Consider the following 16,261-nt stretch of genomic DNA (forward strand, 5'->3'; position numbering starts at 1 on the left):
GTATCTCAAAAAAAGTAAATAATTTTAAGTCAGAATAATTGAGGAACTAATAAAGGCTATGTCGATGGTGGATAAGAATTGAAAAATAAAGCAACTTGTTATCCTGCAAAGAGCAAAGCCAGGTTGGGGACACCAGCTGGAAAATTCAATAGGGCACCATCACAAAGGTATTAGGATTCATGTTGGAGCATCACTAGTGACAACTCAAGGCCAAGCCTTGTCATTTATTAACAACCTGACTAACCATTAGCAAAATTAAAATAGTGTGACCACTGAGCTTTAGTGGTGATGACAGGGAAAGCCTGGAAGTGAAGGGAATTGACTTAGAGGTAGCAGGAAGTGGCAGTGGCTTGATAGTGGTCATTAATAATTATATAGTCACAAGACCTATTATGGTTAGAGCTTGTGGACATAGGACCAGTTGTACCTAGGTTGGTCCACACAGATTTGGAAAGTGTCAAGGGAGGCATACTGGAAGATTGAGCAGAGTAGCTAGCTTCTAATGTACTGTGAAACTGGCTCTATTGTTGCTTGTTGGCTACAGACTTGACCTCTAAGAGGTGCTCAGCCCTGGCTGTCTGTGACCATGCTGTATTTGCATTATAGAAAACTTTACTCATCTTTTGTAGGATTGTTTAAAGAAGGGTTTTTTGTTTTGTTTTGTTTTGAGAAAGGATCTGAGTAGCTCAGGTTGGCCTTCAGACTTGCTGTATATCTGAAAATGATTTTGAATTTCTGAATCCTTGCCTCCACCTCCCAAGTTCTGGGATTATAGTTGTCCACCACCGCTTACATGTGGTGCTAGGGATGGAACTCAGGGCCTCATGCATGCTAGGCAAGAATTCTACTAACTGAGATACATCCTAGCCCCATTATTTGAGGCTTGTTTTGTTTTGATTTAAAAGGTCTCACTGTATAACCCTGGTTGGCCTAGAACTCTGTGGACCAGACTGGCCTCAAGCTTACAGAGGTCTACCTATCTGTGCATCTTGAGTACTGGGATTAAAGGCATGTGCTACCACATCCCACAGTATGGTCATCAGAGGACAACTTTGTGGAGTTGGTCCTCCCCTTTTATGTGGATTTGAGAGATCAAACTCAGGTCTCCAGGCTTGCATAGCAAACATCTTTTTCCATTGAGCCATTTTGCAGGCCATGATCTACTATACAGTCTCAGTGGTTTGCTGTCTCATGTTTGCGGGGTGCCTGGGAGCTGATGATGTTTAACATCATAAGACTATCACACCACATTATTAGGGAAAGGTCTAAATTTTGACATATAATTTCTGTGAAATGGCATTGCTCCTGAACCTTCAAAAAGTTGTGCGTTTCTACATTTGGTGACGCATCCTATAATCTGAGTAATTAGAGTCAGAAGCATGGAGCTGGAGAGATACCTGATGGCTCAGTGCTTTAGAGCTTTCATTGTTCTTACAGAGAACTCAGATTTGATTCCCAGATCCCACGTGGTGACTCATAATCATCCTAACTTCAGTTCCAGGGGATCCAATGCCCTCTGACCTCTGAGGGCACCAGACACACATTTTGCACATACATACATATATACATACAAGCAAAACATTCATACACATAAAACTAAGTAGAGCTTTTTAAAATTTATTTATTTAAAGTCATGAGTTAGAGGGTCAGCCTGGGTTGCACACTGGTCCTGTTGCAAACACCATGGGGAAAAGTTTTAAGATGAATCATCCTTTGGAGGCTGTTTATAGTTTGATCCTTTCCAGAATGTCCTAGTAGTGTTTTTGTTATAGATCATACCTTAATTTCCCTGTGAATGACTTGTTTCAATTGTTCAGACTTACAGTGATTGTGAATAAAGGATGCTGTATGCGTTTGTATATAGGGTTTGTTTGTTTGTTTGTTTGTTTGTTTTTTGGTTTGGTTTAGGATTTTGGCTTTTTGTTTTTCGGAACAGGGTTTCTTTTCTGTGTCATTTGGAGCCTGTCCTGGAACTCACCCTTTAGACCAGGCTGGCCTCACACTCAAAGACATCCACCTGCCTGTGCCTCCTGGGTGCTGGGATTAAAGGTGTGTATCACCACCACTCAGTTGTGTATATTTTTTTATATGAACATGGATTTTCATTTCTCCTGCACTGATGTGGCTTACACCTATAATCTCAGCATTTCAGAGGCTAAGGCAGGGGTTGCCGTTAAGTTTGAGGCTTGTTTGGGCTACATGGTGAATTTCAGGGTTAGACTAACAGGGTGTCTCTCTAACTTAGAAAGAAAGGATGAAATGAAAGAAAAGAACAAAACAGTAGTAGAAATGTGATCGCCAGGTCACATACTAACTATGTGTGTTCAGCTCAGAGGCTGTCAGTTTGTTTATCAAGTAGCCATTACATTTTATCATTACTACCATTGCTGTGTGCAGAAAGCCTGACTTCTTTCACATCCTCCTCAGCGTTTGACATTGTCTTGTTATGTTTTGTTTTGGCCGTTTAGTAGGTGGACAACATGGCCTCTGCCTAGCTAATGATGTTGAGCCTTTTTCCATATGTTCATTTGTCATGTACATATTTGCTTTGGTGTACCTCCAAAGTCTTTTTGTTTTGTTTTAAAGTTTGGGAAATGGCTTATTTTGAAAATTGAGTTATTTATTTGTGTATTTTTATATTTGAGTGGTCTGGCATGCCACTGTACATGTGTGAATGTCAAAGGACAACCTGTGAAAATGAGAATGGATTGATCTTTGGCCTCCATGTCTTGGGGTCTTTCCACTCCAAAGATTTCTTTTGTTTTTGCTACATAGCTGGCCATGACATCTAGATTCATTCTTGGGTTCTGGGTATCAAACTCAAGTTGTCAAGCTTACATGTCCAAATAGCCAAATATTTTTATTCTCTGAGCCATCTCCCCAGTTCCTGTTTGTTTTTGAGACAATACGATTTTGTTTAAGATGGCTTAGAACTCCTGATCTGCATGTCTCTACCTCTTAAGTACTTGGATGTCAAAAGTATACCACCATACTCAGATTTATTTATTTATGTGTGTGCAAGTGCACATTGCTCATGTTTTAAGGTCGGTGTGCTCTGTCACTTTTTGCCTTATTCTTTGAGAAAGGGTCTCACCAGACCTGAAGCCAGTTTGGAAGACAGCAAGCCCCATCAATCTTCCTGTCTTCTTTACAGTGCTGGGATTATACAGATAATCCTAGCCATGTATGTCTTTTTATGCATATTCTTGGGATTTGAATTTAGATTCTCATTAAGTCATTGCTTCAACCTCTTGCCCCTTCCCCCTTTTTTCCCTTTAAGTGAAGATGTGTCTGTACGTGTTTGTAATTGTTCATATCAAACTGTGAACATATACTTCTAATAAACACAATTTATATATACCCCCAGTCCATTTCCCAGTAGTTAATTAAGAATAGGGGAAATGGGGAGGCTAAGATGGTGGACCAGAGTAAAAAGAACCATATACTTAGTACACTGAAAAAGCAGTGGGCAAGTGAGTAACAAAATAACTTGTTCTTGTCTTGAGAGCTTTTAAAAAAAATGTGTTCTAGGAGCTGGAGAGATGGGTTGGTGGTTAAGAGTACTTGCTGCTCTTCCAAAGGACCTGGGTTCAATTCCCAACACCTACATGAGAGTCATCTGTAACTCTAATTCCAAGGGATTTGATGCCCTCTTCTGACTTCCACAGGCACCAGGCACACACATGATGAACAGACATATATGTAGGCAAAATACACATGTATACATTTTTTTTAAAGAATAACGAAAGAATATTTTTAAGTGTTTCCACTTCTTTGCAAATACTTTCCTCAGTGTTGGGGTGTTAGTTTTTCCAGCATTGTCTTGCAAAGCATCAGTATTACATTTTAATGACATCTATTCGTTTTTTAATGAAAACAGCTTTTGATGGTATATTTAAAATCTTTGTCTAGCCCAATGTTAAAAAATGTTTATATTCATAAAAAAAAGACTGAAAAGGCTGGAGAGATGGCTCCGCAGTTAAGAGCATTGACTGCTCTTCCACAGGGTTCAATTCCCAGCACCCACGTGGCAGCTCACAGATGTCTGTGACTTCAGTTCCAGGGGACCCAACACCCATGGCAAAACACCAGTGCTCATAAAATAAAAACAAAAACAAACAAACAAAAAAAAAACTGGCATGGTGGCACATGTCATAATCCCAGCACTTGGGAGAAGCTGAGACAGAAAGAAGAATCTCAGGTTTGAATTCAACCTGGACTACATGGAATTTGACTACCAGCAGTTTTAGGAATCAAACCCAGGGCTTTCACCACACATGTGAGGCAGTCACTGAGCTATGTTCCTAATTTGTTACTGGCCTGAGCTACATAGGGAGACCCTGTGAAGGATCTTTGGAAACTTCAAGAGTGGATAAAGGAGGGGGAAGAGAGAAGAAGGAAATAATGGTAAAAAAATTTTCTTCAAAAAGCCAGATGGTGCCGGGCGGTGGTGGCGCACGCCTTTAATTCCAGCACTTGGGAGGCAGAGGCAGGCAGATCTCTGTGAGTTCGAGGCCAGCCTGGTCTACAAGAGCTAGTTCCAGGACAGGAACCAAAAGCTACGGGGAAACCCTGTCTCGAAAATCCAAAAACAACAACAACAAAAAGCCAGATGGTGAATCTTTTAGGCTCTGTGGGCCATGCATTTGTTACTAGTTTGCTACTACTCTTGTCATTGTGGTTTTTTTTTTAAATCAACCTTAGACAGTAGATAGCACAAAGAAAATGATTATGTTCTAGTAAAACTTTATAAAAGGTGATGAGCTGTGCTCATCTTGTAAGAAGGTAATCACTATCAGTTCATTAGCTATAAAAGCAGAATGAATAGAGAAGAGTAGATGTACAACCCTTGGAGAAGGAGTAAAGAGAAGAAAGGCTTGGGATGTAACTCAGTGGTAGACCACTGGCCTAGTGTATGCAAGACAGTAGATTCCATCACCAGCACCGTGAAAAGGAAGGAGAAATGGGGGGGGGGAGAGAATGAGAAAAAAGGAAATAAAAGGGAAAGGAAAAAGAAATGTTTGTTTTGAATGTCATCTTCAGCAAGCTTGAACTTTGCATATTTATTTTGTTTTGTTTTTTTAAGGCAGGGTTTCCCTGTGTAGCCAGTCCTGCCTGTCCTGGAACTGGTTCTATAGATGAGGCAGACCTCAAATTCAGAGATCCGCCTGCCTCTGCCTTCCTGGGATTAAAGGCATGTGCCACTGGCCCCAACACATACTAATTTATTAGCATTAACCTCTGTGCAGACGCTTTTGTTCATTTGTTTGTTTTGAGCTAAATGATCTATTTAAAACTCTTATGACCACAGACAGTTTAGCAAATTGATCACAGTTTTTTGTAATTAAACTTTAATGTTTTCTACTAAAAATTGATACTGAGCTATCTTCTATTAATACACATGTAAATGTTGTCCCTGTTTTGTACTTTTTACAAGCAAAAGGATAGTGTGTGTCTTCAGATTACTAACCTGCATCTGTGTGGTCATTGCTGCAGGACAGATTCCTATGTTCTGTTTTTGGAGGTTGATTTCACATGTCCTGAGTCTTGGGATTAGTAGGAGCTCTAAACTTCTCCAAAAAGTTGATGCTGTCTTATGTACATGTCAGTCTCTTCTCCTTACTTAAAGGATTTTATCTATCCTATATGACCAGTAAAAATAGTCTGTCATTTCATCCTGCCGGCTTTTTGGGGGGGATGGTGAGGTGTCTCATATTAGCCTAGACCGGTAGGTTGCAACCCCTTTGAGGGAACAAACGACCCTTTCACAGGGGTTGCATATCAGATATTTATAACAGTAATGAAAATAATTTTATGGTTGGGTGTCAATACCTGAGGAACTGTATTAAAGGGTCACAGTATTAGGAAGATTGGGAACCATTGTCCCAGATGATTTCAAACTGTGAAGGTGAACGTGGTTATGCTTCTACCTCTCAGACGCCAGAATGATGTCAATGTGCCATTGTGCCCAACTTGCATGGTGTCTGAGTTAGGCCAGGACTTAGTACATGCTAGGCAAGTACTCTCCCAACTGAGTTAACTTCCCCAGCCTTATTTGCATTTTTTCTGTTATTCATGAGGTTGAGCTTTTTTTCATGAGTTTCTCATCACTGAATCGCTGTCATCATGAAGTTGTAATTTATATGATTTTCTGCCTTTCTGTTGATAATGTTTTGTATTTTAATTATTAATTTGTAGATGCATTGAATCAACTTACTTAGCCTTAGCAATGTTGACCTTTAGGCTAGGTACATCTTGATTGTTGGCATCATCCTGTGCCTTGCAGAGTATTTAATTAACAGCATCCTGGAATCTGCTCACTAGACACTGGTAGTGTGTGGGCAAGTACACACTGGTGCTAACTAAGAATGCCTGCACACATCATCACATCCTGTCCCCTCCCTGATGGGTGAATTTCCTAGCATGACAATCACTGATCAAAATGATACATAGCAGATGCATTCTTCCAGTCTCTTACTGCTTGTCTTTGTTTCTTGTGATTTTAGCCATAAAGCTTTTTAATTTTATGATACTTGGTTTGCCAGGCTTCTCTTTTTTGATGTTAACATACCTTAGAGAGAGGAAGAAACTTGCACAGTTTTAAATTAAGTGAGTAACACTGAGGAGTTTTTACTGTTTACATGGTTGAAAGTTAGGAGAGAACCTGAACACTTATAGGAACCAGGCCTCATTAATTCCCCTTCTCTAAGTGATTCAAAGAGTAAGAGAAAAAATGTTTGTGCGAGAGTTGTGTTCAAGTTTCTAGCAAAGCCTTTTTTTTTCTTAAGGTGCTAGACATGGAACCTAGTGCCTCCTGTGTACTAGGCACATGTTCTGCTACTTAGATCTAAAAAGCTTTTCTTTGTTTTTATTTTCTTTTGAAATAGAGTTAAATATAGCCCAGACTGGCCTTGAACTTTCTACACAGCCTTAAATTTCTGATCCTGTTGCCTCTACTGCTTAAGTACTGGAATTACAGGTATGTGCCCACACCAAACCTCTGCAAAGGTGTTTTTAAAGATAGGCAAAGGCTTATATCGTCTGGGTGCTGAATTTTCAACTAATGTAGAGCTACACATCTGGAGGAAGGGGTGGACTGCCCACTGAGACCTTCAGACAGGTAAGCATACGTGAAGTGTTGGCTAGGAATTTAGAAGCAAGATCAAAGGGCCTCCTAGATAGACCACTGCACCACAATGTCTGTGAGCAAACCAGGTGTGGGCTGTGTTTTCAAAGGAGTGATTTTGATGCTATTAGCTGCTTCTATGAAGATGTTGCTCCCAAGCTGTCCTGGGCTGTTTGCCTCTGAAAATGAATTTTCCAGAGACTGCAACTGTGATCTCTCGCTCGCTCGCTCGCTCGCTCCATTGCTGTGTCGTTGGAGAGAAAGGGGGCACATATAACAGGGAACATAGGTTCCTTGTCATCCTTTAACAATGGGGATAAGAAAAGGCAGTTAGGAGTGGTAAGCTCTTGAGACACACAGACTTTTTTCCTCTTAGGAGCTTGAGCTGTATTACTGGGATGGCATTTGGGTTCCTTTATATGGTTCTTTAAAGCCATGTTTGTGGATAGTCATGCTTACCCACTAGGGATAGAACCCAAGGTTTTGTGCATGTTTTGTTACTGAGCTGTATCTCCAGGACTCTTCAAAGGTCCTTACTGAGCCAGGCCAGGTGGCAACATACCTGTAATCCTAGCACTTAAGAAAGGTAGGAGGATCAGAAGTTTAAGTCTAGTCTCAGCTACATAGTGAACTGTGAGCCATCTTAGGCTACATGAAACTTCTGTCACACACACATCTTCTTATCCAAATGTGACAGCTGAAGCAGGAGAATCTTCATATTTGAGGCTACTCTGAGCTAATAGTTCATTCCAGGCCAACCTAGCTTAAAAGTGAAACTGCATTTCAAAAAGAAAAGAAAAGGCACTGTTGGTGAACATGGTTGAACTTGGAATTGTTATTTTGTGTTAATAGAATTATTTTGTAGGGTAATTTTAGTTTTCTAAAAAGATTATAAAGATGCTAATGAGGAGCTGGTAAAATGGCTCAGTTGATAAAGGTTATTGCTGTTACGTCTAATTGATGACCTGAGTTTAAAGGAAGGGAGAACTGACTTTTACAGGTTGTCCTCTGGCATCCATGCTCTTGTACATATATGCATATGTGCACACACAAAATAAAGGTAATTTTAGGCTAGAGATGACTCAGCCCTTCTCTTCTAGAGGACCCAGGTTTTGGTTCCCAACACCCATGTGATAGTTTGCAGCCATTAATAACTCCAGTTTCAGGGGACTTATTGCCCTCTCTGGCCTCCATAGACAGAAAGCACATAAAGTTCACTTATATATAAGCAGACAAAACACACACATAAAATAAAATAAATTTTGGGGGGTGGAGACATGGTCCAGCAGTTAAGAGCCTGCTCTTCCAGAGGACCTGGGTTCAATTCCCAGCATCCAAACAATAAATAAAAATAACTTTTCAAAAATAAGCCATATTCTTTTTATATCCTTCCCCAACAACTTTTTCTCTGTTATCCACATCTTACAGTTGCAGTTAATTTATGTGAGTGTGTGTGGTGCACGCACATGTGTGCACATGCCTGCTGCCCATAGAGGTTAAAAGAAGTCAGGTCTCCTGGATCTGGAGTTAGAAATTATTGTGAGCGGCCGGGCAGTGGTGGTGCATGCCTTTAATCCCAGCACTTGGGAGGCAGAGGCAGGCGGATCTCTGTGAGTTCGAGACCAGCCTGGTCTACAAGAGCTAGTTCCAGGACAGGCTCCAAAACCACAGAGAAACCCTGTCTCGAAAAACCAAAAAAAAAAAAAAAAAAGAAAAAAAAGAAAAAGAAATTATTGTGAGCTACCATGTGGGTGCTGGGAACCAAACTTGGATCCTGTTTAAGAACAGAAAGTTATGAGCTATCTCTGCAGGCCCTATTTTTGCTCGTTTCAGTGGAGGGTGTTTTTATTGTTGGGATCTCATATCTTATGATGGTCTTCAACTTAATGTGTAGCCAAGGATAGCCTTGAAATTCTGTCTTCTCAAGTGTCGGGATTATAGGCATGGGCTACCGTACCTGGTACTATTCCCACAGTTTTGCCTTTTCTGTCATACAATTGGAATCATACAGTATGCTATTTCAGACTGTTTTCTTTAACTTAATAATATGTGTTTAAAGTTCTTGCTTACTGGGCTGAGGGGGATGTAACTTAGTGGCAGAGTGCTTACCTCGCATGCTCAAGGTCCTAGGTTTGATCCCAGAGCCTAACCCTACCCCACAAATAATTGTTTTTAAATAAAATAAGGACTAGGAACTTTGGGAGGTTAGCTCAGTGGTAGAATACTGCCTGTTAATTGCAAGATTGTGGGTTTGCTTTCCAACACCAGGTAAAAGATAGAAAAATTAAGGCTGGGGGCTTAGGTCAGTGTTAGAAAATGAAAGTTTCTCCTTATCTTATTGTGGCTTAATAGTGTGGTGGTTTGCATAGGTATGACCCCCCCCCCCCATAGAATCACATGTTTGAATGCTTGGCCCATAGGTAGCAGCACTATTTAGGAGGTATGTTCTTCTTGGAGTAGGGTATGGCCTTGTTAGAGGAAGTTTGTCACTGTGGAGGCGGGCTTTGAGGTTTCATATGCTCAAGCTATGTCCAGTGTGGCACAGTCTTCTGCTGCCTGTGGATCAAGATGTAGAACTCTAAGCTCCTTCTGTAGTGTCATGTCTGCCTGCATGCTGTCATACTTCCCACAATGATGATAACATACTAAACCTCTGACCTGTATGTAAGCCAGTACAAATTAAACATTTTCCTTTAGAAGAGTTGCCATGGTCATAGTGTCTCTTCACAGCAATAGAAACCTTAACTAAGACAATAGCTCATTTCTTTTTAGGTCATTATTGATAAAGCGGCTGTTTGTAACCAGTTGATCTCTTTGTATGGGTATAGGTGGGTGGATATGGTGTGTGTTCATATGGGTACTTGCTTACGGGTGTATGGGGTTACAAGTTTATGTGGAGGCTAGAGGTCAATAGTGAGTGAATTCTATCACATTGTATTAAAATGTCATGACCAGAGATAGCTTACAGAAGGAAGTTTATTTGAGCTTACAGTTCCAGAGAGAGACTCTAGTTGTGAAGGAGATGTGGCAGCAGGCAGCCAGGAGTAGTAAGGAGTGAAATCACATCTCCATCGACACTCAGAAAGCACAGAGAACAAAGTGGATATGGGGCGAGAGTAAATGCAAATGCAAAGCCTACCCCCAGCAGCTTCCTCTAGCAAAGCTTCACCTCCTAAAGGTTCCACACCTCCCCAAACAATACCATATCTGGGAACCAAGTATTCAAATGCTTGAACATGTGAAAAATGTTTTTTGTTCTCATTCTCTGAGACCTGGGTGCTACTAAGAAGAGCTACTTTGTAAATGGCAGTACTATCAGTAAGACAGGACAAGATCATTGTGGAACACATTGGCTGTGGTGAGGAGAGGTGTATGGTAGTGTCCACCACACACTTTTCACCTTATTTTTTGAGACAGGGTCTCTCACTGAACCTGAAGCTCATTGATTCAGCTAGGCTGGCCAAAGAGTTCCACGGGTCTCTCTGTCATGTTCCCAGCTCCCTAAACTGGGATTACAGGTATGTGCCAATTCATCCAACTTTTATATGGGTACCAGGGATATGAACTCAAGTCTCCATGTTTGTGCCAGTAGGCTCTTTACAAACTGAACCATCTCCCTAGTAATTGATCTTCTAGTGCAGAAAGGAAAATTCCTTAAGTGCAAATGTTATCATTTATCTTTGCCTTCACATACGCAGATAAACATTTAGAATTTACCTGATCTTATTTTTCTTTGCAGATTTTTAAATAATACAATGTCTAATGGTTATGAAGACCACATGGCCGAAGACTGCAGGGATGATATTGGGAGAACGAATTTAATTGTCAACTACCTCCCTCAGAACATGACCCAGGAGGAATTACGGAGTCTATTCAGCAGCATTGGCGAGGTTGAATCTGCAAAACTTATTCGGGATAAAGTAGCAGGTAAAGAGCCTGAGAGATTTCTAGAAGGGGTCATGGTTGCTGTCCAGTTAAATACTGACTCCCCTTCTGCTAACTTCCTTAGTACAGAGTAACTGTGGAGAGATGGTTCAGCAGTTAAGAGCATTTTCCACTCTTGTAGAAGGGCAGAGTTTGGCTCCTGCATCCCCTTCAGGAAGTTGTCTGCATTGGTAACTCCAGCTCTAAGGGAGCTTATGCTCTCTGCTGACCTCCACAGACACACATTCATATGTACATAACACTACCACCACACCGTACACACAGATCCCATAATTAAAAATCAAGTACATCTTGATAAAATCTGAAAGTAAGGTTCCCCAGAAAGAGCTTGGGTTTTTTGTGAGATGGAACATTCATGCCAGGTATAGTGGTAAACACTTTTAATCCCAGTACTCAGAAGACAGAGACAGGTGGATCTCTGTGAGTTCCAGGATAGCCAGTGCTAGGTAGAGAAACCCTCACTTAACAACAAAATCCACATGTACAAAATAAGACATGAAAGGAGAAAAATGGGGCACAAGAAATGGAATGCTCTGAAAACTGTATGGCGCCAAATAATTCTGCACAGATTGATAACTTCCCTCATGTAGAAGAGACCTGTTGGGCCAAGCACTGACAAGTCTGTTTCTGTGAATGCAGACCTTCATGCATAAATGAACCCTACAGCTAGATCTCTGAGTCAGGAGCAAGATGCCTGAAATCCTTGTATACTCTCTTAGTGTGACTCCAGACCTTTGGGCACCCATCTATTCAGTAGCCAGTGGTACCTGTAAGTCCTGATTATACCTACCTCATAGGTGTTTGTAAAAGGCCAGGTTCCTGTTACAGCCTCCTCAGGTTTGGCCTCATAGTTCTGAGAATGTGGCTTCAGGAACTCAGTGCCGCAAAGTCCTGCTTCATTTCTTTCCCTTTTGGGTGCAGTGTTATTCTTAGGAGTCACTGCCCTTTTCCTCCTCCTTTCTGCCCTCCCTGCCCCCCTCCCCTTCTCTACTTTGCCTGACTGTGAAACAAGTAGTACTTTGAGGCATCCAGCTATTTAGTTTCTAGGTATCTGGATTCATCTTGGAAACTAATTTAAAAGATTTTTTTTTAAAACATACTCTTGTATTATGGAAAACTACAAGTATGTGTGAACAAAAAAATGTATATTACATCTGGTATATTTATTGTCTTGCTTCATCAACCTTCAACATGTTTCCAGTAACCCAAATATACTGATCCCTGTATAAAACCCTGTACAGCCTGTCTGATCACTGACTCATCAGATGAGGTTCTTAAACTAAAAGCCCTTTTCCCCTTTCAATCCCAAGTCTGGTTTAATGCCATCTAAAAAGAACTTTAGATAATACACAAATTGAAGCCAGGCAGTGGTGGTGCATTCCTTTTAATCTCAGCACTTAGAAGGCAGAGACAGGTGGATCTTTGAGTTTGAGGCCAGCTTGGTCTACAGAACAAGTTCCAGGACAGCTAGGACTGTTAAACAGAGAAACCCTATTTTGAAAAAACATGCACACAACAACAACAAAAAAGCCAAACACAGATTAAATATTTTAGATTGTTCAGGACTTTGTTCTGCATAAGAGTCATTCCCAAAGGGCTTTTAGATCCCTTTCTCTGGCTTGTGTTTTGCTGGAAGGGATTCTCAGCAGTATCTTCAGTTCTGGGCTTTAGAGTCTAGCTCTTGGTTCTCATACCCTGATTTCTTTCTCTGGACTTCAGAGGAATGTGGGCTATATTTAGGAACACCTAGATTATGCAGGGTTAGTCTCAAAAGAACTAGTCTTGGGAATTGGGAGCATTAGAGGCAGCGGAAGTGAATTAAAAAGTGAGTTGGGTTCCCAGATATAAGGCTTCTCTCTGAACTGTAGGCAGTGTTGGGTGTTGTGGAGAAGGTACCTGTTTAGCTCAGCAACTTCTTAGCTAGCAGCCTTTCATTCCTATTCAATGAATGGCACATTTGAGACACTCGCTCTACCCTTATTTTACTCCTGCTGTCAAAACATTTTTGCTTATTGATTCTAGGATTGTGGCCTTAAATTTTACTGTTCATCTGTTATTTAGTGACCTCACTCTGCCTAGTCCCATGTCTCCTTTTCCCCCAGCTGGAGCTAGGCATGCTGCTAGGGCCAGTCCCAGACCTGCTGATAGGCATAGTGGATAGTCTCATCCTTTATAGCCTTTATGTGTGCTCTTTCTCCTCCAGCCCTCAACTGGTCCTCAGTTGGAGCAGATGGTCACCTACTATTTCACAGTAGAACTAACATCTGCCCTCTCTCTTCCCTGGGCCCTTTCCCTCTCTGGCTACTTATGACCCATGAGCTATCCAAGCATGCACTTTTACTTGGATTTCTTGAAGATCATCCAGCCAGGGCTCCACAGAGTCCTTCCTGAGTTCCCTGATGTCCTCTAGCACTCTGAAATTTGGAGCTAGATGCTGCAGCCTGAAGCTTGATTACACGCTGAGGGATTTTGAGCATCATTCCTCTACCCACTTGAAACTGGTAGCACCTTCTGAGTTTTGAACATTAATATATGTCTCTAGACATTGTTCTGAGGAGGCAAAAAAGATGAGATTCTTGCATGAGAATGGGAGCGCTCTGTGTGTTGTCTTCACGTGTGTAGGCTGTCAATATCAAATTCCCTCTCCGTACTTGTAGAAATAACCTCTTCCTCTGGCTGGCTGGCTGCCTTCAAGGCCATACTCTGTCTATCACAACTTTTCCTTTCCCTAGCCTTGCAGTTCAGATTATTCCATGACCCTCTTTCTTTTCCAGAGCTGATAATCAGGGTGAGTTTAGTTTGCTACCTCTCCTTACCAAACAGCTCTCCTGAGCTCCAGGCACTTCTGTACCACAACCAATGTATCCATACTGTTTTGTCTTTGTCTTAGCTGATGTAACCACTGTCTACAAAGTAGCTCCATTCAGAAGTACCAGGTCTCAGAATTCATTCTTCTCAGTGTTTCTGTAGACTTTCCCTGTTTGCCTTTTACCCCGAGAGTCATCCTAGACTAGGACACCATTATCTGCTTTGTTGCTGTGACCTCTTCACTGGTCACCCAAGCCTTTTCTTCTTCCAGACTTGCTCAGTACAGCAAAGGGACTTTAGTTTCCATGAGGCCCAATTACTCCCTTCCTCCTAAACTCTTCGGGTTCTGGTCTCTGTTGGTTTAAGAATACCTTCCCTGGCTCTAGCTAGTCATCATAAGATCCTGGCTTAGGGGTTTTTATAGCAATCTATACTGCACTGAGGTGGACACTTTCAATTCTGATACATTCATTTTACAATTTTTTACTATGGGTCAACTAGGCACTAATGACAGCAGAAAAAGGGACAGGGTGACGAGGATGAAGAGAATGTTCACTTTGTTGACTAGGAAGCTTCCGGTGTTTCTGGCCAGCCAGGTGTAAGTCCTTTTGTTGAAGACACTGTGTTTACTGTTGGCATTTCTATCAACAAACGCTACATACAGGGTGTCATCACAGCATCTATCTGATATCAAAGTTTACCGTGCAACCTGTAGCCATTTTGTATGACCCTTGAGGGATCAGAGTCAGCCCTCAACCCTCATGGTTTCCTGTCTCTGTCATTTTGTTGCCATGTACTCAGGATTGAATCCATAGCCCTCATCATCTGCTTGTGCCCAACATGCACCTTCATCCTGGACTGAGTTGCTTATTTCCATAATATGCCTACTCTGGCTCTCAGGACTGCTGAACAATGTTCCTTCTACAAGAATGCCTTTCCACACTTTGCCGACTTTTCCGTTGACATGATTCATCTTTGCTCTTCATTAAAAAAGAAAAAAAAACTGACCAGATGTGATGGCACATACCTTTAATCTCAGCACTTTAGAGGCAGAATCAGCCTACATAGTAAGACCCTCTCTCAAAAACAAATAAACAACAGCAACAACAAAAAGCAACAGAAACAATAAAACAATAGACATTACAAGTAGGAAATAAAACTCAAATTACACATAATTTGCCATTAGATACATTTTCTTTCAAACCCTATTATATATCCACTATAAGTAATTGTACTGTGAGCTATATAGCAAACTGTTCTTCCTATCTGGACATCTTCCATCCCTGCTGGACGTCATATTATCCCATCATCACAGTGGTTGTCTAGAATTCTGTATCCCATGTTTATAAGCTCCACAGAGATGACTACCTTGCATCACTCTGCTCACTTGCTATTTCCATAGAACCTTCCTGGAAGTAGTAAATCAGCAAATAAGAATGTTCCTTCTATGTAGTAGGAGCTGCGGGCTGTGTTCCTGCCGCCCCAGCTCCTGGTTGCCCGGCTAGCTTATGCCCCGAAATAACAGCACACAAACTGTATTCTTTTAAACACTGCTTGGCCCATTATATCTAGCCTCTTCTCGGCTAACTCTCGCACCTGGACTAGCCCATTTCTAATAAGGTGTCTAGCACCCCAAGGTGCGCTTACCGGGAAGATTCTAGCCTACGTTCATCCTGGGTCGGAGCTTCATCGCATCTGCCCCAGAGAGGAGAGCTGTCGAGTCTGAGCTCACTTCCTCTTCCTCCCAGCATTCTGTTCTGTTTACTCCACCCACCTATGTTCTAACCTATGAGAGCCAAGCAGTTTCTTTATTTTTTAACCAATGACCTTCCTCCATCATTTCCCCTTTTTCTGTTTAAACAACAACAAAAAAAAGGAAGGCTTTAACTTTAACATAGCAAAATTACATATAACAAAACAGTTATCAAGTAAAAATTACAATATTTACATCTATTTTATCTTTATCATAACTAAGGAAAGCTATAACTATAACTAACCATTCTTCAACTCCATCAAAGACTCCAGAAAGATACAATATTACCTAAGCAAACAAGAAATGAGCAACTTTCAAACTCTAGAAATGACAGAGACATCTCGCTGCCTTGACAGTCGCCCAAAGTTTCTCTGTACCGTTGGGGCATCCATCTTTGGCCTACAGGCCCATAATTTCCAGCAGACATTTCCATGAAGCAGGAAATTTCAAAGGCAGTTCAGTCACTATCTGCTGTATCCTGCAGAATGTCTCGCAGACTCTTTCATGAATCAGGAACCCCAAAAGATCATCTCACCTTTACACAAGGTCAGTAGTCCTCTCTCTGCGGGTTCTCTGTGTCCAGCTTATGCAACAGGCCAGGCAAGAGCAGTTTCTTGCCAAAATGGCTA

At 41.4% G+C, this 16,261-nt stretch overlaps 1 protein-coding gene across 2 annotated transcripts in view; it reads left to right on the plus strand.

Annotated features, from left to right (window-relative positions):
- Positions 1-16,261, plus strand: part of Elavl1 (ELAV like RNA binding protein 1) — a 43,138-nt gene that overhangs the window by 6,851 nt on the left and 20,026 nt on the right. The window contains exons 2-3 of one of the 2 annotated variants that reach the window (XM_057764092.1): positions 10,544-10,644; positions 10,866-11,053. In XM_057764092.1, coding sequence (XP_057620075.1) covers positions 10,882-11,053 — 172 coding nt within the window. In that variant the 5' untranslated portion in view covers positions 10,544-10,644; positions 10,866-10,881. The remainder of the gene's footprint in view (positions 1-10,543; positions 10,645-10,865; positions 11,054-16,261) is intronic. The other variant, XM_057764091.1, reaches the window with a different exon arrangement.

Source organism: Chionomys nivalis, chromosome 3 (genome assembly GCF_950005125.1).
Source record: "Chionomys nivalis chromosome 3, mChiNiv1.1, whole genome shotgun sequence".
NCBI classification, from domain to species: Eukaryota; Metazoa; Chordata; class Mammalia; order Rodentia; family Cricetidae; genus Chionomys; species Chionomys nivalis.